The sequence below is a fragment of the Apaloderma vittatum genome, unplaced genomic scaffold, assembly GCF_000703405.1.
Source record: "Apaloderma vittatum isolate BGI_N311 unplaced genomic scaffold, ASM70340v1 scaffold2724, whole genome shotgun sequence".
Classification (NCBI taxonomy): Eukaryota; Metazoa; Chordata; class Aves; order Trogoniformes; family Trogonidae; genus Apaloderma; species Apaloderma vittatum.
In genome coordinates this window covers 29,186-51,125 of record NW_009711939.1, presented here as the reverse complement: position 1 = coordinate 51,125, position 21,940 = coordinate 29,186, and the positions used below count along the sequence as shown (strand labels likewise).

At 39.4% G+C, this 21,940-nt stretch overlaps 1 protein-coding gene across 1 annotated transcript in view; it reads left to right on the top strand.

The window, feature by feature from the left end:
- Nucleotides 1-21,940, top strand: part of LOC104272719 (potassium voltage-gated channel subfamily KQT member 1-like) — a gene marked incomplete at its 3' end in the record, with an annotated part of 46,976 nt that overhangs the window by 5,838 nt on the left and 19,198 nt on the right. The window contains exon 4 of the mRNA XM_009867790.1: nucleotides 17,014-17,140. Coding sequence (XP_009866092.1) covers nucleotides 17,014-17,140 — 127 coding nt within the window. The remainder of the gene's footprint in view (nucleotides 1-17,013; nucleotides 17,141-21,940) is intronic.

Sequence of the window (21,940 nt, the reverse complement as noted above, 5' to 3'; positions counted from 1 at the left end):
GAGGCTCTGAGCAGCCTGATCTAGTGGGGGATGTCCCTGCCCATGGCAGGGGGGTTGGAACTAGATGATCTTTAAGGTCTCTTCCAACCCTGACAATTCTATGATTCTATGATCGGGACACAGCAAACTCCACAAGGTGTGGGGAATCCTGTCCCCCCTGACCATCAGGATGAAGGGGGGACCTAAAAGATGGGGGGAATGGAAATAAGTCCCGCTTGGAGAGGCGGGGGGACCACAGACCGCCTGCCTAATCTCTCCTATGGAACAAGTATGGAGGTCTGGAACACAAGAGCCAAGAAAATGATGAGACAGATGGAGGTGCACCTATGGGGCAAAGGTGAGTGAGTCAACCTCATATAACTCCATCAAACTAAGAAAAAAAGGAGGGTAATTGTTGTTGGAGATTCTATTCTGAGGGGAGCAGAGGGTCCCATCTGCCACCTGGATCCAGCCCACAGGGAAGTTTGTTGCCTCCCTGGAGCCTGGATTAGGGATGTTACCAGGAAACTCCCTGGTCTGATGTGACCCACCGATTATTACCTGCTGTTCGTGCAAGTTGGCAGCAATGAGACTGAGCAAAGAAGTCTAAAGAGGATTAAAAAGTACTTTAAGACACTTGGGTGACCGGTTGAAGGATGGGGGGCACAAGTAGTATTTTCTTCAGTCCCTTCATTAGCAGGCAAGAATACTGAAAGGGGCAGGAAAGCACATGTAATTAACACATAGCTCAAAGGCTGATGCTGCCAGCAATGTTTTGGATTTTTTCATCACAGGAAAGTTTACATGGCACCAGGTATGAGATCAACAGACGGAGTGGCCAGTGGTGTTCCCCAGGGATCAGTGCTGGTTCCAGTTTTGTTCAGTATCTTCATCAACAACCTGAATGAGGGGATAGAGTGCACCCTCAGCAAGTTGGCTGATGATACAAATCTGGGAGGGGTGGCTGACACACACACAGGAAGGCTGTGCTGCCATCCAATGAGATCTGGACAGGCTGGAGAGCTGGGCAATGGTGAACCTCATGAAGTTCAATAAGGACAAGTGTAGATTCTTGCATCTGGGGAGGAATAACACCAGACACCAATACAGATTAGGGGATGTCCTGCTTGAAAGCAACCCCATGGAGAAAGACCTTGGAGTCCTAGTGGACAGTAAGTTGTCCATGGGACAGCAATGTGCCCTTGTGGCCAAGAGGGCCAATGGGATCCTGGGGTGCATTGAGAAGAGTGTGTCCAGCAGGTCTAGAGAAGTTCTTCTCCTCCTCTACTCTGCCTTGGTGAGACCACACCTGGAATACTGTGTCCAGTTTTGGGCTCCCCAGTTCAAGAGAGACTGGGACCTACTGGAGAGAGTCCAATGGAGAGCTACGAGGATGATTAAGGGACTTGAACATCTCTCCTGTGAAGAGAGACTGAGAGAACTGGGGCTGTTTAGCCTTGAAAGGAGAAGGCTGAGAGGGGGTGTTATTAACGTGTATAAATATCTTAGGGGTGGGTGTCAAGAGGAAGGAGACAATCTCTTCTCAGTGGTGCCCAGCGATAGAACAAGAAATGATGGATTTAAGTTAGAACATAGGAGGTTCCACCTCAACATGAGGAGAGACTTCATTACTGTGAGTGTGACAGAGCCCTGGAACAGGCTGCTCAGAGAGGTTGTGGAGTTTCCTGTGGAGACTTTCAAAACCCACCTGGACATGTTCCTACGTGGCCTGCCCTAGGTGGTCCTGCTCTGGCAGGGGGGGTTGGACTAGATGATCTCTAGAGGTCCCTTCCAACCTTGAACATTCTATGATTCTGTGACAAGAAGGATAGTATTTGATGCTTGTAGACAGTTTAATACTTTTTGTATTTTCTTAGACAGGGTGAGATGATGTGCCAAATACAGTTTTGGATAAAATGTGTCACTGAGTTAGGGCACATTAGTAACAGATGTAATTGCAGATGTGTTCTAAACCCTAAAGTTTTGTGGGTGGTGTAGGATAATTTCTTGTCAAGTGTAAAACCTATCATCAATTCAGGCAAGCTATGTGAATATACCAAGGAGAGAATATCATATCAAGAAGGCCATCCAAGAGCAGTGTTTGTAGTTTGAATGGAAGCCCCAAGCTCTTACTCCTAGCCTCCCACCATCCTCTCCACCAAGCATATGTTTTCAAGTCTCTGAAAATTCAAGTGAATTCTGGAGGAAGAAAACATGACTCTTTGGCTCCATGTTTCAATGTTAAGGCCAATCTGTCATCTTTGAGACTGCTGAAGATGTTGCACAGCCACAGCTTCTCATATAGGCAGATCCTTGCTTAAGCTTAAAGGAAACTTCTTTGCTTTTATGAAGAAAAGACATGTAAATCTACATCTCATCATCATTGTGATAAAATCAGTTTACTTCTGTGTTACTAGGACTGGTAAAATTACTCGTCTTGAATTTGCAACTGCTGTCATTTGAAGGAGGTTTTTGTTCTCATACTACCAAATATTTTGTGTATTCACTGTCACTCTTGAGAGGGTTTTTGCCAGCTCTGAGGTAATCTAATTTAAATTTATCATATACATGCATGCTATGATTTTTGTTAATTCCTGGTTACTGTTTTTTCTCCTCTGACTATTTAGCAAGCCAGCAAATGAGGGAAGTGACAGTGGCACTGGCACGATGAATCATGCTGATAATGAATCATGCTGATAAATACCATTAGATTAGATAATGAAGAACATAATTCCTCCTGAAGTTTTTGTTCTTGCAGAGAGAAGCTCAGAGTTTCAAATAGCATTTAAAAAGGATCACAAGACTTCTAGGTAGAAAAACACTGTACATATTATTTCACAATACACAAAGCTTAAATGCACTTGCAGTTGTTTTCTATTCAGATTGCTACATATAATGTGGTATGAAAAGAAATCACTAGTTTTCCTTGTTTTCCTTGGACCTGGATTTGTACTGTTGGGAACGTTTTCATTTGTCTTTTGGTTGTTAGAGTCTGCTGTATGAGGAAGTTCTTGTACAATGTCTGGGTAAACAAACACAGTGGAATGGGCCGCAGTTGTAAATAAAGTTTTTGCAACACTTAATACTACATTGCTATTTGCTTTCTAAACTTGCACTGCCTGCCCCTCTCTTCAGCTCCTGCAGACACTGGAATTTTCAAAAAAAAAATGGACCACGTGCCATAAGGGCAAATGGTGCTTTCCAAAATAGTTGTGGCCACTCTAGTTACAGATTGTATAATGAGAGAATAGCATCTCCACTTGTCATATTATGCAAATGCTGGATCTCACAGGACTCTGGAACCATGTACCTTGGTGTTTCCTTTTATTCACGCAGTTATTGTGTAATACATGTTGGAAGAGACCTCAGGAGATCTTTAGTCCAACCTCCGGCTCAAAACAGGCCAACGATGAGATCAGACCAGATTGCTCAGGGCATTATTCCATTGAGTCTTGAAAACCTCCCAGGATGGAGACTGCATAACCTTTCAGGACAGCCTGTTCCAATGCCTGACTGTTCCTCATGGTGAAGAAGGCATTCCTTATACTCAGTATGAACCTCCCTTGTTTCAATTTTAGTTTATCCTCTTTCATCCTTTTGCCGTGGTCTGTTTTCTTTCATCTTCCTGAAACGCCCTGCTATTAAGAACCTGGCTGCATCTTCTCAATAACCTCCTTGGATGTATCGAGAGGCAGCTCAGAGGTCCCCATACATTCATTTCTCCAGGTTGAACAAGTCCAATTCTCTCAGTGCCTCCTCATATGGCATGTGTCCAACACCTCAACCACCTTGATGGCCCTATGCTCAACTTTCTTTGTTCTCTTTTATTAGCTTTCATCCCTTTCTTGCATTTGGAGGAGGTTGTCTTCAAAGACCTGCTAGCTATCTGGACTTAACCCTTCAGAGCTGTTTTCCATGGGACCCAACCTATCAGTTCCCTGAATAACTGGAAGCTTGCTCTCCTGAAATGTAAGGTCTGTAGTCCCTTGAGGATCAAGAATTACACTATTTCTTGAGTGCTACGTCCAAGACATTGTCATCTATTACTCTATCCCCAACCAATTTACCGTTGTATATCTGAACTATCTGCTGATCCAGCTGTGTTTCATACCCACTTGCCCATTCAATACCTGTATCTAAAAGTGACTTCTGAAACATTCCAGAAATCTCTCTGATTGTTTACAACTCATCGTGTTGCTCTTCAAATAGGTGCTAGCTGAATTAAAGTCCTCTATAAGAACCAGGACATGATATAGAAGCTTTCTTGAGTTGCTTAAAGAAGACTTTTTCTGACTTCTTGATCATGTGGTCTGTGACAAACGTTGACAATGATGTCACCTATAGTGTCCTGTTGTCATATCCTGATTTGGTGCAGTTAGTGTTTAATGCCTGACTTCTGGAAGAAGTCCCTCATACTTCTTTTAAGTCCCTTATCTGATGTCCCTGTGCATTTCTTCCAGTATCTCATGCCATAAATGTTGGAGCAAGTACTCTTTTAAGAAATCCTCCACTTTGATCACCATAATAAACTGACAAAACTGAGCAGAATACTGAGCCAAAAGGAGCAGCATGAGGGATGACATACTAAAAAAAAGTTTCTGAAATAGTCTTGCCCAGGATAGTGTTTATGAACTTGGGATACAGCCTCAGAAATTATCATGCCGTGCCTGAGTACCAGTACACGGGTAACTGGGGTGTATAGTATGTTCTAAGAGTAACAGTTTGAGGGTAGGGGAGGGAATGTGTCTTTTTTGCCTTTTTGTAGACCACATGGTATAATCTGTTTCTAACAGGCATGTGAGCATCAAAATTTTGGAACGTTTAAAATTCCTTTTTAAAACTGGGAAGAGAAAAACATGGTTAAATAGGTGTCTTACTTTATATTTTATTTTCTTAATTACTCTCTAGACAGTTCTGGCTCTCATGGAGATATTTTGTCTGAGTTCACTTGTTGTTCTAATAGCTTCTTCCAAATACAAGTCAAGAGCAGTGATTATGGGATTTCCTACAGTCAGTACTTAATCTTGAGTCAACACTGTTCACTTTCTGTCTTTGATAGAATTTGCTTCTAATTATTACTTGTGTTTATCTGCTACTTTCACAATCGTTTTTATAAGTGCTCCTTAAATACCATGTGACCGAGTGAAGAATGACTGATATCTGCCTGATATGCTGAGCTGTGTCCCCACGCACTTTTCTGACAGGAAACTGGTTCTTGAAGAGTGTTTGCCTTGAAAAAGGCAAAACCAGACAGCTCCCTTTGTTCCATCATCCTTACCTATTGCTTTTTATTCTATTTTTTTAACATTCTTTCAAAATTAATATTCTGAGAAATTACAAGAAAACACATAGCATTATGTCTTTTTAATTGGAAATCCTACATGCCTAAAGTAAATTCATACCTCAGTTCTTCACTGATATATTTACAGATGGTTCGATAATAAATAATTAAAAGTAGAAAAAGTCTTTAAATACTAGAGTTGATTTTAATCCAATTGTTCTTATAATAAATATATGCACTTTTATCATTAGCATGGATTATTGCCATGGGTCAGCTCAGAGTTCTAACCATTTTATTTCTTTTTGCTTTTGCCTGTTGAAATTTTGCTGGGTTCAACAGATCATTCAGATCAGTGCTGATTATTTATGATGTCTTTCATTACGAAAAATCAGCTTGTTTAGCTGTTCTTTTTTACTTTTAGTATTTGTAACTTGGAAGTCTTCCTTTTATACTCCTTGTTCTAATGATCCTCTGAAATCTTGTTTACTGTCAAGTTATGGTTCTTCTTCAGACACTTTCTTCCCTGGAAGTTCATCAAACTTACATGGACGTGTCTGCTTCCAATGTATAAATCTTTCTTTCAGGTGTGTCTGCATATTATACAGCAAATTTATGTATTTTTGCTAGTTAGTAAAACTAGGTGGTTGTTCAAAGCAAAAAATGTCTTGAGATATTCTCAAAGAGTTGCTGATGTATTAGCACAGACTTTTTGCATGACCGTAGGGAAACCTTGAAGTTGTCTGAGTCCAAGATCACAGTAGCTACGTGACTGAGTTTAAAAAAAAAAAAAAAGTGTTCAGGGATATTTTTACTCTTAGTTGAAAATTATTTACTTTAGAATGGAAGTTATTGTTTTTATTTTTTAAAAAAGTCAGAAAAGAAAAAAACCCTATGTTTTCACTAAATTCTGCAAATTCTTTTGTCCTTCTATTTTTTCAGGCTTCCTTAATTGTGTCACTTTTAGGTAACATTTTATCCTTCCACCTTGCCCCAAATTTTAATTCCCGAATATCTACAGTTATAATTTTGTCTTACTCTAAGGTGATTCTATTGAAAAATTATATCCCAAAATGTTGCCAAAGGCTCTTTTATAGGCTTTTGCCTATATAGCAGGAGGCTGTAACGTTTTCTTAATGATCTAGCAGTTTGTGTGTCAGTTTTGATTTGTCAGTGGCATCTAGAGCTTTAAGGATATGACATTAAAAAATAAACTATAAAATGGGCCAGGTGTAATTCCTCCTTTGAGAATTAATCTGGTAAAGTGATTTCATGGTTAGAGGTCATATATTTTTCCACCAGGAGAGGTCACCATGGTAGTTCACAAAAGACAGAATTTTATATTTATTGTAAAAGACCTCCCCAAAAGAGAGTTCCTTGGCTCATGGGAGTAATTTTACTAATTGTGCTGTTCTTAAAACAAGAACAAAATATTATTTTATCACATGATGTTTTACACACTCTGAGTAACAGAACACAATAAATCAATTTGTATAGTGACAGTGTAGTAGGTGAAAGGAAAATTTTTCACTGTTTTAATATTTTGGTATTAATTGCTTTTTAAATTTACAAATACCAAGAATGTTACTGACTTTGTGAAAATACAATGGTTTTGCTATAAAGTGTATCGGTTCAACCTTGTTAATTTAATTCCTACTTGTGTGCCATGATGGATTTAATGTTGTGGTCATTGCAGTTGGAATGAAAGATGGATATGGAGTACTGCTGACCTTAATGAAATTCAGAGCACGTAATCCAAATGTGAAATCACTGCAGCATTTTCAGGCTAAATGGTAATGGCAAAATTGTGTAGGACTTTATATATTGGACTGGGCCAAAGGCTAAGTTATTTCATTTTTGTGTCTGTAATAGTGGTCTGTTTTCAATGCAAAAATGGAAGACTTTCTTACAAAACTATTATATATTAAAATAAGTAAGGAGCTTCTGAATTTTTCTTTTGCTTTCACCAGGGGTCACTAGATTCTAGTCAAATTCTCTGGATGGATGATTTCCTGCTGTATTTCCCTCAGGCTTATGACTTCAAAAGCTGTTGTGGTGTCCTAGAAGCCTTCTGCAACAGAGCCACAAACAAGGTGAAGGTCTTAGTGTTTCAGCTGGGATTACCTTCCCTGTTTCAGCAGGGCTGGATCCTGGATTCCAGTGGTTTTTCTAGATGACCTTAGCTCCCGTGGTACCTCTTCCTTTGGGAGACAGACTTTACGCATCTGCTTTCCTCTGACGTCTTTCTTTGCTGGAAAAGGCAATAACATATCTTCCAAACACATTAACACTTGTAGTTCATAGTGGTACAGTACTAGAGGGTACACAATACCCTTAAAGACTCTCTTTACAGGGTCTTATTGTCTCTCTTGTAAGCCCTCGCTGCCCTCTCACACTGATTGTTTGCTGGCCATCCTCATACAGTTACTACAAGTAGCATGTAGCTTTTATTAACATCCCTTTGCAAATCCCCTTGGAGGAATGGCTGGGATGTAAGATTAGGAGCTCCCCAATCAGCTGCTGCTTAAGCTTTTTAGAAGAGTGGCTCATGCTGTGGCTGTATTTAGGAATCGGGGCTTAAGGGGAGGATCTCAAGAAAGAGTTCTAGGCTGCAGATGGGTCACATTGTTCTGTGTCTTTCCTGAAGTCACTGCTTGGTTTTGACTTTATGTAATGATTTCTTCTGCTTCATATGCCGTGAGCAAATCTTCTTGCTGTATATATGGACTGGGCTTTCTGAAGTACCCAAACTTTAAGCCAGCTAAGGTGTGTGTATTTAAATGCTCTGTTTCTAAACTGGGCCTCAGAACGGCTTTTCTTCTTTGAAAGTAGTGAGTTGACGACAGCATTTTCGAAGTGTATGTTTTTAAAAGAGGACACACTCTGATAACATTGGAGGAGCTCTCTGATTTCTTTATTTTTTTGTCTCTGGTTTTGTCCCTTCTCCTATTTAAGCTATGTAGACAAATCATAAAATGCTGTGTCATCTTTCACCTGTTAGCAGGGTAGAAGCAAGGCTGCATGGTATATAAACTTAATTTAGTTTTCCCTACGATTTATGGTGAAGTGTATGTATTCTAATATGTCTAGGGGCTTTTCCTTCATCTCACCAAAGCCATCAGTGTTAGAAAGTAAAAATAGAGGAATTTATTTCCATTTCCTACTTTTCTGCCAGTTTAAAACTCTAAATCTGTGTTTTGCCACGTGGCATTAGCACTTAGAACCTCTAGGTCTGTTTAATAAAGGGATATGTTGATTAATACATGAAGTTCATAGATACTTCTCCTGCTGGCCTCAGCAGATCACCTCTTATAGATAATAATGGATTTCTTACAGCTCATGGCATGCAGAGTAGGTCCCGTAATATTTAGTGGCATTTTGTGATATTTGTGTAGTGTATATTGCTAGTAGGGGTTAATGATGAATCAAATCCTTTAAATGCATTGATAGGTAAATTCCGTCAGTAGAAGAATACACTATTTCTTTTATAGTATGGAAGAGTCAGGCTATGTTAGCGTAGAATACATCTGAATAAAAATAACCACAAAGTCAAAAACTTTCACTCTCTCTTTCATTCCTTGTAAACCTTTGAGTGAGAAAACAAGAGGGAGAATTCCTGTTTTTTTCTGACCTTCTTATTGGTCTGTGAGAAGATGAAAAAAAAATAGATCAAAAATATTGTGCTATTAAAATATAAAACATGATTAAAATAGATATGGAATATTGCTTCATACATTAAACCTTTTGGGGAAAAATTTGAATCCACAGATCTTTCAGCACGTTCCATAAGCTTAAATTGTCTGCTAAGTGATCTTACTGAGTTGCCATAATCTTTCTGGAATCAAATGTAACTGTCAATAATTCACATTTAGAAATGTGAATTATAATACAATTTTTCTTGTGAGTTATATTACATTTTGGGTTGCACTAATGGAGTACAGAATATATTGTGTTGGATGATTTCTGTGTATTTTTCAACTATCTGAAATAAAAATCACTGTGAAGTATAGCCAAGATGAATTAACAAAGGGCCAACTCATAATGGTCTTACTCAATTTTTGCTCACTTCTGACTCAATTTTTGCTCACTTCTTACTCTAGCTCTATAGAGTTTTATGTGTAAAGTGGTTTCAGAATGTGGCTCAGGAGACTAGAGAAACATTTCTTACTTGGGAGTGAGAGAAGGTGGAGAGGTACATGCAGGATTTTTCCAATTCCTTTCCTCAAAATTGTGAGACCCTCTCAAATCAAAAGGTTAAGAAACATAGACGTGTTTATTTACAATTCTGAAGTGGATATTCACATTGGATAGATTCCACTCCAGGAGCAAAGCTAAACCCTTCCCCTTCTACCAGAGACGGTCCCTTCAGGTCAGGCTTCAAGACATGTTGTTGGTAACTGGAAGGCTTCTGTGGGGTACTGGTGGATCTATAAGAACTTGAGGCACTAACTTCTCGAATCTTCTTGATCCACTATTTGCATTTGCCTTAGTGATATCTTTCATAATTAAGCAATTCTAGAAAAAAAGTCCTGCTCAAAAAATAACTGAGACTGTAGGCTGTTTTTTGTGTTTTGTTTTGAAAAACTGTTGCTTGCCTAGATAGAATTAAAAGGTAAATCTTCCTCTCAGACTCACCCAGCTCACTTGGATGATAGATGTCACAGGGAATGTGATTAGAGCACCATGCACTTCTCTCATTAGTGTACAACTTCATTTTGCACAGGAAATAGCAAATGTTGATAAACTGAAAGATGAAGAGACTCCTTGTATGAAGTCAGGAAATTCAGCATATTTATCAGGCATTCATGGAAACAGTTTAAGACATTTTAAACAAATCCATTTGTATCCAAACAACAGACTTTTAAACATTAAGTGCATTGGTTTAATCTAAGAGATGTAAATCTGAATAAGCTAATCATACTCTAGGACACTCAGCAGTATTTGACATATTTTCTTCCATATATTGGATATTATATTTTCACATAGTATGTCTGTCATCTTTATAAGAGCAAGCAGGATGGCAGGAAATAAGTATTTTCAGTATCCGTAGGTTTTCACAGCATTTGAGTAACTATTTAGCTGAACAGGTCCCTAAATTGACATTTTCAGCTCTAAGGACTGGAAAACCTTGAGGACAGGTTATCAGATTAAATTTTGGACATAAGTACATGTGTGAAAACGTTTGGACTATTAAACCTTTATGCCTGCTTCTGAGGCTTCATTATTTTGAGCTGCCATTCCTTGATTGAATCTTCGTGAGCACACACTATTCATTTAGCCATCCCACTTCCTCCTTTTACCCGAGCACCTAAATATTCCAATAAAAAAAGTGAAGAGAGCCTTGTGTGTGCTCTCCACCTAAAACACAGCTGCAGCTGAGAAAATACTTGTCTTTTTCATGTGTGCACTTTAATCACTTCAGCCGAACTCCTTCCCTTCTCCTGCTTCCTTCGTGCAGTTATCCATAACTGTACTGGAACATATTGTAAATTCCAGGCTATATATTTCATTTACACATGCTCCTGTATAAAATGTTGATTTTCTGTGCTAAAGTGAGCATTTTTTTATTTAGTCATCAACGACATTTTTGAGTAAGAGTTGATGGCTTTTCCACCAAAGTTTTTTATTTGATGATTGAATTCAATATGGATGGAAGTTATTTGCATACATATTTTCCTTTAAGTTTATTTTTTTTGTATTTTTAATAAAACTAATAAAACAGACTTCAACTAAACATAGCATAAAGGATTATATGTTATTTAGGATTTATTTTGTGGGGGAAAAAAAGACTGATGCAGTGGCTAGACTTAAGAATAAGAAAAAAACCTATTAAAATGAAACAAGTTTAAGGTCTTCCACCTGACTGGGCTGAGAATATTATAGGTGTGTGTTTGGGGTTTTTTTTCCCCCAGGAACAAGCCCGGAATAATGGAACGCCGCTACCAACTTTAGCAGAGCTATTAGATAGTACAAGGCAATTTGAATTGCCTGGAGTATCCTATACCACTAACAAAACAGGAAGAGACTAACTGCTGTTGTTTCCTTACTCTGTGCTCTGTTTCCTGGAAGATTGTTTGAGTTGCAGCATAGCCTGAAGAGCCTGTCCACCCGAGCATCTGTCAATGCAGCATGCCTTTGGCTGTGGCCCAGGCAAAGAGTGATGCTCTTCCTCTTTCCACCCCTGTCTCGTGATCCTTCAGCTGCTCGTGGCGACTGTCCTGAGAGTTTATGGCAGCTACTCTGTTCAAAGGCTGTACAGCTTTTCTCTCCTTTTCTTTCCTCATAGGAGTTCAGGGAAGGGTTGCTGAGAAAAATGGAAGGATGATGTCCTGCTGGAAAGCAGCCCCATGGAGAAAGACCTTGGAGTCCTAGTGGACAGTAAATTGTCCACGGGACAGCAATGTGCCCTTGTGGCCGAGAGGGCCAATGGGATCCTGGAGTACATTAAGAAGAGTGTGTCCAGCAAGTCTAGGGAGGTTCTTCTCCCCTTCTACTCTGTCCTAGCAAGACCACACCTGAAATACTGTTGTGGTTGTGGAGTCTCCTCCTCTGGAGACTTTCAAAACCCGCCTGGATGCGTTCCTGTGTGGCTGCCCTAGGGATTCCTGCTCTGGCAGGGGGGTTGGACTAGATAATCTTTAGAGGTCCCTTCCAACCTCGAACATTCTATGATTCTATGTTTCTCAAAACTGATTGCTAGGTAGAGTAGCAAAGAGTATTTATTAGATCTGTTTTTTTTGAGGTAGTGACTAATTTCTAGTTGTTATTTTTGGTTTTGATTTCATTAGAGGAGTTCGTCCATGGCTTTCTGTTCATGTCAGATCGCTTCTCAGGTTTGTGAAATCTGCTGGGAATCTTCCATCGTGTATTTCTTCCTTCAGCACTTGAAGGAGAAGGGAGAAAATACTACTGGGAGCCTATATAAAAAAGTTTTGTGAAGTCCTTGTGAGTCTAATCCCATTTTGAAACCAAGGGTTCTGGAAAATTTCAGAAAGCTAGAGAATGATCTCAAACTGACATACAGAGGGATGTAAATAATCAGGAGCATATTTGATGTACTATTTAATTTGCAGATTCTTCTTTTTTTACAGATTTTTTTCTGGTTCATGTTTTGTCCTCAAACTCCTCAGCATATTCATTTCCATTTTGGTGAGAACAGGTAGTTTTTCTGACTTTCCAGAAAATTGGTGCTTGTTTGTTTTTTTTTTTTCTTTACCAGAAGGTAAATGTGAGGCAATAAATTAAAGGTTCTGAAAAGCGTTTACGTGCACAGGAGGAGAACAAGGCAGGTTAGGGCTTTTTTAAAGGCGAATTTAGTGAGGTGAAGCTTAACCAGCATTGACAGCTCTGGAAATGGATGTCTTCTATCTTTCATTAGAATTGTGCGTAACAACAGTGTAAGTTTCATAACTTTGCTTCTTCTTTTTTTTTTTAAATTTAGAGTTTTTTCCCTTTTCTGGAGAGGCCACCTATAGAGCTGTGACATTTGTCCAGTTTCCATGTTCCATGCTCTCTTGGTCTTTGGCCTGTCTGAGGCTGCCAAGAAATGTGTTAATTGCTGTGGTTTTGGTAATGTGGACACCTGTCCAGGACAAAATGAACTGAGATCAGTAATTAATTTCAAATTTATGGAAGATGTAGGTTCCTCCTTCTTCCTCCTTCCTGTCAACAATTTATTTTTCCTTTCCGTAGACCATGTAATAATTTTGACTTCAGCAGGGTTTTCCAGACTTAACCAGCATGGGTTCTGGTTAGTAGCTGAAATAAAATCATAGGTTCTGGAATTTGCCTTCAGAATAAAATACCCTTAGGCCAGATATAGTTTGCATTTGAATTGAAGTGGATATTTTCCCTTGTCAAAGGGTGAGTTACCAACAGTGTCAACAAAATCACGTAAGCTCTGCTTTCTTCCTCTAAGACTGTGAACACATGTATTTCTGAGGTGGAGCTCAGCCATTTTAGTGTGCGTGGAACTGTTTGGTTCAGAAGTGCTCTTTCAGTTCAAGCTTTGGTAGTAGCTTTCTGCCTAATTACTGAAAGAAGTGCTCATGACTTCGCAGTCTACTGCAAAGCTTCAGTGCTATTCCTCCAGATAGTCTGTTAGTTCTACGTAGAGAGTGTTTTGCTTTTTGGATGGATATAAGAGATCCTTAAAAAGAGACTTGAAAATAAATGCTACTGAGTGATGATACCAATAAACTGCTAAAAGCGTAGACAATTTAGTGAGAGACTACTTTGCAAGATCCCTGTAAATGCAAGAATTCTTTTCATTTGAAGATTGTTCTTGAATTGTGTTTTGACTATTACACTTAAATAAATGTTTGCATTTAGATTTCAGATGGAGCACAAACTTAAAAGTATTGCTTATAAAAGCTCTAGATAATACATTAATTTAAAAAAATCAAACCTGTTGAGATAATTTGCTGTGTGTTTTCTTGTGCTTCTGCCTTGAAACTGTGCTGTAAACTTTCTTAGTTTTCTACTAATTCTTAGTTTCAGTCAGGCTGCAAGCCCCATGAAAACAGAGGAAGGCTGTGTGTATTTTCTTGGTTCTTATTCCAGGCAAAACAAGGAGGGAGAAGTGAATACAGAAATGTTAGCCTAACTTTGTTAAAAATCAAAATTGATGTGAAGTTTTGGATATTCGTGTAGAGTTTTTCTTCTCTGTTTTTCCGCTTTGAAATATTTTGGTCTCTTTTCAACCATTCAGAATGTCAGTTTTAAAAACCTATTGGTACTGTTATTCAGTGAGAATTATGATTTAAGTGTGTTCACTCTTTGGGTGCTTTAGAATTCCCCAGGTGCAGATTGCAACCATGTTTAAGTTAAAATACAAATATTTTCCAAAGCTGTAATTTATGTAGTAGGTGTCTGGTGACTGAGTTACTGGATACAGTTTGGGTTGGACCAAAGCCTAGAAGTTGTATTTTGGTTGTGCTAGCAACTGCAATGGTGGAAGAAAGCAAGGAAGGAAGGAACAAAGTTCTCAACAAATCTGTCCATGTTGTGATCTTTACTAATTTACTTTCTTTAGAAGTATCTCTTCGTTACGCATGAGTGCTTTACAATACAATGCTATGGAGGGAAGCAATATGAAAATATAGATAATTTATTTTATATGCTGTATATATATTAATCACCTGAGACACTGAGGTGAACATCTTCAGTGCCAGCAGAGTGAGATGCCTGGTGGCGGGTCCCAAACTGGAGGAAACTCAGGAGCCGAGAGAGCCGCCAGCAGCCCTGCCATTCCACCACAGTAGTGGATGGGACCTGGATGGGGCTGAGGCCCTCCTCCCCCTAAAAAGCTCTGGGGAGACCTAGCTACCAGGGAGGACAAACAGGGCATGATGCAGCATATTGTGTGCAGGAAGGTTGCTGTATATCTGCCAGCTCAACTGGGGAGCAATAGTCTCCACCTGGCAGAAGGCCATGTCCTCTCTGAACTCTGCACCCACCACAACTGAGGCAGCTTCCCAGGCAAAGCTCTGGTGGGAATATGCTGCCACCTGGGTGTCAGGCTACAGGATGTGCCAAAATAGACAGCCTGGACCCTCTTCTTGGGGAAGTCTGCTGCCTCCCCGGGGCATGGGTTAAAGATGTGAAGAGAAACTCCCTACCCTGGTATGGCCCTCAGATTACTACCCATTTTGGATTTTTCAGGTAGGCAGCAATGAAGTTGCTACAAGAAGTCCAAGAGCAATCAGGAGAGGCTTTGGGGCCTTGGGACAATTTGTTAAGGATCAGGAGCACAAGTAGTGTTCTCCTCTATCCTGCCAGTCACATGGAATGATGAGGGAAGAAACAGGAAGACTGAGCTGATCAGTGCCTGGCTCTGAGCCTGGTGTCACTGGCAGAATTTTGAGTTTTTTGATCATGGGTCTGCCTACATGACACCAGGGCTACTGGTGACAGATGGAGTACACTTGCCTCAAACAGGGGAAGGGATCTGTGTGGGAGTTAGCAGAGCTTGTCAAACAAGCTTTAAACCAGATTTGAAGAGAGAAAGGGATAAAACCAGACTTTCTAGAAATAATCCTGAGGGTGGCAGGCCAGTATTTGAGGGATGCTCTGCTGGAGTGTTACATCAGGTTGGTGGCCAGTCACCAGTGGGATTCCCCAGGGCTCAGTTTTAGGGCCAGTACTCTAAAGTTTTTATAAATGATCTGGATGCTGGAACTGAATATACATTAAGTAAGTTTGCCAACAATGCTGAACTAGGAGGGGCTGTGGACTCCCTCAGGGATAGAGAGGCCTTACAGAGGGATCTGGATAGACTCGAGAGCTGGGCAGTCACCGACCATATGAAATTTAACAAGAGCAAGTTCTGGATTCTCTGTCTGGGACAGGACAATCCTGGTTATATGCACCAAATGGGGAACAAAAGGCTGGGAAGCACCCCTGAGGAAAATTCATCTGGATGTTTGGGTTGACAGCAAGTTGAACCTCGGTCCACAGTGTGACCTTGCAGCCACAAGGGACAGTTGTGCCCTGAGGGGTATCAACCAGCGCTACAGACTGGAGGAGGAGTGGCTGGAGAGTGGCCCAGCAGAGAGGGACCTGGGAGTGCTGGTTGATAACTGGTTGAACATGAGCCAGCTGTGTGCCCAGGTGGCCCAGAAAGCCAATGGCATCCTGGCTTGTATCAGGAACAGTGTGGCCAGCAGGAGTAGGGATGTGATTCTGCCCCTGAGCTCAGCACTGATGAGGCCTCCCCTCGAGCCCCTCGAGGGCTGGGCCTCTCCCTGCAAAAAAGACCTTGAGGGAGTGGAGCGGGTCCAGAGGAAAGCAACGAGGCTGGGGAAGGGACTGGAGGGAAAGTCCTGTGAGGAGAGGCTGAGGGAGCTGGGGGTGTTTAGCCTGGAGAAGAGGAGACTCAGGGGGGACCTTATCACTCTCTACAACTGCCTGAAGGGAGAGTGTATTCAGGTGGGGGTCAGGCTCTTCTGGGCAACCAGTGACAGGACAAGAGGCCATGGACTGAAGCTGCATCAGGGGAGGGTTAGGTGGGATATCCAGAAGGATCTCAGGAAGCATTTTCTCACGGAGAGGTCGATCAGGCACTGGGATGCACTGCCCAGGGAAGTGGTGGAGTCACGGTCCCTGGAGGTGTTTAAGGAGAGGCCGGATGTGGCACTTAGTGCCCTGGTCTGGCCCATGTGGTGGTGTTGGGTCATAGGCTGGATTTGATGATCTCAGAGGTCTTTTCCAACCTCAACAATTCCGTGATTCTGTGAAGCACAGCTAGCCAGTGGAAGGAAGTGACTGTCCCACCCTACACTGCACTAGTGTGGCCCCACCTCAAGTGGTTTAGGACGCCTCAATATAGGAAGGACTTCATACTATCTGAGTCTGTGCAACCTTTTACTTCCCAGCACCTGCAACATGGCACACAAGATCTAGCAGTGGCCTTGGTTGTTACAGGAGCAAGTGCAAACAAGGGCCTTTCTGCATACCAATCTCTTGCAGAACCATAAACATCAGGCCTTATCACTTCTGGAAGCAGACACTGTCTGCAAAAACATGTTGATAACTTCACAAAGTGCAGCTTCTTAGAAGAAAGTTAGCTGAAAAGTAAAATCACTGAACAGAATTCTGTTCTGTTTTGCTCAAACCAGAACAATTAGGCACAATCTTTTTAATTGCATCATTCATCTCAGCAAGGCCATTTTTATTAGTCATAGGAATAAATTAGATTTGCAAATTGCTCTTTTAAAGAAAAAAAAACCTGAATTTTTTTCTTTTAATTCTGATAGGAAATAGTTCTGGTTGTGTTTTTTGGTGCTGAATACGTGGTTCGACTATGGTCTGCAGGCTGCAGGAGTAAGTATGTTGGCTTCCAGGGAAGAATACGGTTTGCCAGAAAGCCAATATCAATTATCGGTAAGATTTAAACTTTTTTTTCCTTAAATTTCCTATTATAATCCTTTTTAAAGAAAAGATATGTCGTTTCAGAGATTGTGTTGCAATTCTGAGTCGTGTCTATCACTAAAGCATTTATCTGTTTTGTGAACCTATGCAATTATTTCTTCTTTTGGATTGCTAGAACTGAACGTTTAATGTACAGCTGTGAGATACAGGCAGACATCAGCTTAAGAAAGGAAATACTATAAAGAAATCTTTACTAAATCTATTTGTGTAATTGGAGAATATTGACAAGATTTTGAACACAAAATCCTTCCTTAGGTCTGCTGTAGAAAGCAAACACAAAGGTGAGTATAAATTGAGAAAAACATGGAAATGTGCAAAGTGTAACTCAGGAAAAACTCCCCTGGGTAGTACTAAAGTTAGGCAGTTTCAAATGATTTGAGGGACAACTGCAGGTGGCACCTCTAGAGTAAGAGAGATTTTAAGGGGAGAGGTGACTAAAAGAACCTGTGGAACAGTGAGGGATTAATACAAGGTGACATTCAAACAGAATTTAGTAGACCGTAAAATCAGTGTTTCTGTTTGAAGCTTGTGATTTTATAGAAACTCCAGTAGAGCTGCGAATTTTACATTACTCAAACATCAACTTATTGAGTTTTAAATAGAGCAAAGTGGGAGAGAGGTAAAGAAGTGAGAGAATGAGCTGATGTTTCTTAACCATCGGTGGCTTTATGAAACTCGGTGCAAAAGGTCAGGAAACAAAGCATTCTATTATACACGTACGTGTGGCTCATGAATAACGCGATGAGATGCTGTACTCAGTTTTGGGATCTTGTGAGAAAGAAGTGTTTCATTACATACAAACAAATCGTTCAGCTGCTTCCAGAGCTGATCTGATTTCATGAGCTAACCATGAAGCCTATAGGTAACATTCTTTATCCTGAGCATGTTCTTGACTTCTCTTTCAGTTAAGAAATGCTTCTTAGGGATGTATATTGGAGTGCACAGGTACAGGAGAACACACAGCAGTCCCATTAAACCGTGCTTTCAACTTGATAGTGGTTCTGTATACTGGTATTGTGCATCTACCACAGTAAACGTTAATGTTTACATAGCCCTTGGAGAAGATACGGTGGTTTGTGTTACGAAAAGCTAAGAATGACTACAGGTGCTTTTGCATTCCAAGCTATCAGTGCTATTTTTACATGTAAAATTTCCCAAAGAATACAAAACATTTAAAGGCAAGTTTGGAACTTTTTTTTTTTTTGCATTTATACAAAAGCCTTAATTTTAAAATCAGAAAATATAGTTAAAATGTCTTTGAAATTAGAGATATTTTTAAATGAGTTTTTATCCACACTGAAATATGGATTAATTCTTAGAAAGTTCAGCTTGGCTAGCAATTTTGAACTTCTTCAATTTGTCCCATTCTCTTTCCTTTTCACCCCTCTCTAATTCTAAATAAAAATTATCTTGGTTCTTATTAACAGAAAGAGATTTGGTAGTCAAGCCCAGTTATTACTTTCTTTTACAAACTTGTTTAGTATTATTGAATTCCATGCTACATAAAATAGTATATTAACATGCAACCTCTAATAGTGTATTAATATGCAACCTCTGGGAAAGGAAAATGTTGAGATAGGACACACTGTTTCTTGAATGGTCTTTTAAAATTTTATCTAGAGTGCAAAATAATGTAACTTGTCTCCCTCCTAAATACTTTTTTTTGTTTCTTAGGTAGATTTTCTGAAGTTTCCCTAATTTTTCTCCTCTTTGCAGACACATTATAGGTGATTACATTTAAGTGAGAAAAGACATTTCTATAATTACAGAAACTGTCAGGAGAGATAGATTGATTTGATTCGAAGTATACCAAGAAACCCTGGAAAAATCATTTTATCTCTCCATGTTTCTTCATTCTGTGGTTCACAGAATGAGCATTTTTAAGGAGTATGTGATGCTAGTGTACTACAGCAGCAGCAGTAATAACAATACCTTTCCTAAATGTTGATTTAACACTTTCATTACTTGATATTAAAGTAGGGTTAGATTAGGAGCTAAATGCTTCTGTTAATTTCAGCCTAATTAGAATTTTATGAAGGGCAGATATGCAGCACAGGAAAAATCAAGAGAATGTCTTTTCACAACCTCTTTTTTCCTTTTGTTTTCATTTCAAAAAGCGTCACAAAGAGCTAGTTTTGAATTAAGTTTTGTGCCTCCTGGTTTTGACAGCATGCAGTTTGAAGGGTGTAAGGGGGACATAAGTTACTGGTAAAAAGACCTGAGTCCATATGTCTGTGTCCATCTCATACTGTGCTTAAGCAAAGGGCAACAGGATTTTATTTATGAGCATCTTTAATTGTTTATGTGTACAGCTATAAAAAAGCATCAGCACTTGGTATGTAAGGCTTCAGTTACTTTATATAAACCTAATTTATGAAGTGCCAACAGAACAAAAAAGTTCAGCAAAAAAATAATGTGATGTAAATATAATTCAAATATATGCATATAATCTGTTTAATTAAGTCCTTATGGATGCCACACTATCTCCAGACTACTAAAAACACACCTGCAAGCTGAGGGCTATCTAGCTTATGCAAAATACTGCAGCAACTAAAAATAAAAACAATGCATCTATTTTTACTGTTTTAAATTTAAAAAGGATTAATTGCTTTCAATCAAAAAGGTGAGAATTCCATACTAGAAAGTAAACTACTGAGAATATTAGATAGAAGTCAGCAATTTTCTCAAAAAAAACAATACTCAGCTAAGCTGCATGAGTAGTGTTACTGTCTGCTGTGCTGAAGTTTAGGGTTAACTGAGCGGTATTTCATTGACTGACTTTTTAGAAAAAAATGGCAGCTGTTATGATTTCTCAGTTATTCAGAACATAAGAGTAAACCACAGAGACAGTGGACTAGCAGTGGATGAAGCTTTCAAAGCTGTACTACACATGCTAAACTTCAGGGCATGTGAATTATGTAGGTCTCTCATCTGCATGTACTGTGCACATATTACATAGAAGTTGCTATGTCATTTTTGTCTCTACGCCTTGTGTATACACAGACATGTTTGTGAACGTGTAAGTAAGTAGAATGAGAAGGATATCCACATATTGCTGTCTATAAATTACTGGAATTCAACTTATAAAATTGTCAAGGCTTCCTGACACTTTTTTCTTTAAAAACTAACATAAATACCAGTCTCATGCTAATCTAAATACTGATCTTTGTTAGAGCTGAAAAGTTATTTAAACAAATGTTAGCTCTTTATCCTGATATTTTCCACGCCAAGTGTCTGCTTCAGTTTGAGTCTGGTGGAGGCACTTCATGCAAAATGTTTAAGGAAAAATGAAATATCTCTACCGTGTAGAACACACTTTCAGAAAAGTGGAAAGTAAAAATGAAAAATCTATGTTACTGTCACTACCTGATTGAAACTCACTTCCCAAATATCACATCAGTGCCAGTCATAGGACGGATATGTGTATGTCTGATAATTTCATAAGGACATAAAGTGCATCATTTGCTTAAGGACAAGGATCGGCATTATGATGTGAAGGGCGGAAAACCCTCCCTGAATTCTGAGTGTTTACAGATATATGTTCACACACATACATGACATATAAACAGCATAAATAATTTGGAAGCTCAGATACTCAAAAGTTAAGATTATCCCAATACGGAAGCTCTTTCTGTAGCCTTCTCTCTCCCTATAGTAATTTTCAGAATTATACATTTATTTTAGTACAATCTTTAAACTGATTGAGTGCTATCCCCTGGGGAGAAATCCTGGATTTAGAGCAAAAATCAGTCTGATACTGGAAATTAATCCAAGTCAGAGAGCAAAGAATACTGTTGGTTGTAGAATTGCTGCAATATTTGTTGCAGCAACTACAGTGTTGTGAACGAGGCAGGAGAATTTTTAAAGGAGAGGGAAAATAGTTACCCTTGATGAAGGCATCTATTGTTGCCTCTGAAGTTGGATTCTGTCCTGCATCTTGCCTAGGCATCACACGGAAACTCTCTTGTAGTCATTTAAATCAGTTTTCACAAGTGTGCCTCATTTTCTGGATGTCCAAATGAAGACTTTGAAGTCAGGTTACAGAGGTTCTGAGCTCTCACAGCTGCAAGTGAAGTCAGCAGGCACTGTTTTATTTGAAGTGCAATGTAACGTCAAGTGCTCTGAAGAATAAAGTACTGCCTGTTTAAAACTGCCGAGGAAAATTTACCGAAACTTTTCCTCATTCTGTCTACATTTGCTACAGATTTATAATACTATCCTTTATTTTCTGGTTAGAATTTAAAAGTGAAGTCTTTGATGCTCTAAAGAGGATTACCACCAAAGTGCCCATGAGGAAATTAGAAAACAGTCTTCTCAGAATAATGTTAGAGTATGGTTCAATAATTGAAAGCAATAGACCTATTCATTGGACTAGGATAAGAGAAAATAAAGGATGCTGGCACTGTGAACACAATCCATCATTTGTGTTGTGTAATGCTGGAACTGTGTAAACTGTTGAAAAAAGTTGTGGAAAAAATGGTACTCTGGAAATAATTACTTTTTCATACAATTAAAGACTATCACAAAGCAAACCAACAATCCTGATTCTTTTTTTTAGGCAACCTTTGTTTTGACAGTTCCCTAAACTTTGAAAGCTTGGCTTTACAGCTTTAACACAATTTTTAAACTAAGCATATGTGTGTGAATTGTGCATATGGTACTTGACTTTATGCATTTTGTTATTGATTGAAGAAAACTCTTGCTTTCCCTCTTAAATCAAGAGCCTTGAGCCAAAACATGGATTCATTTCTA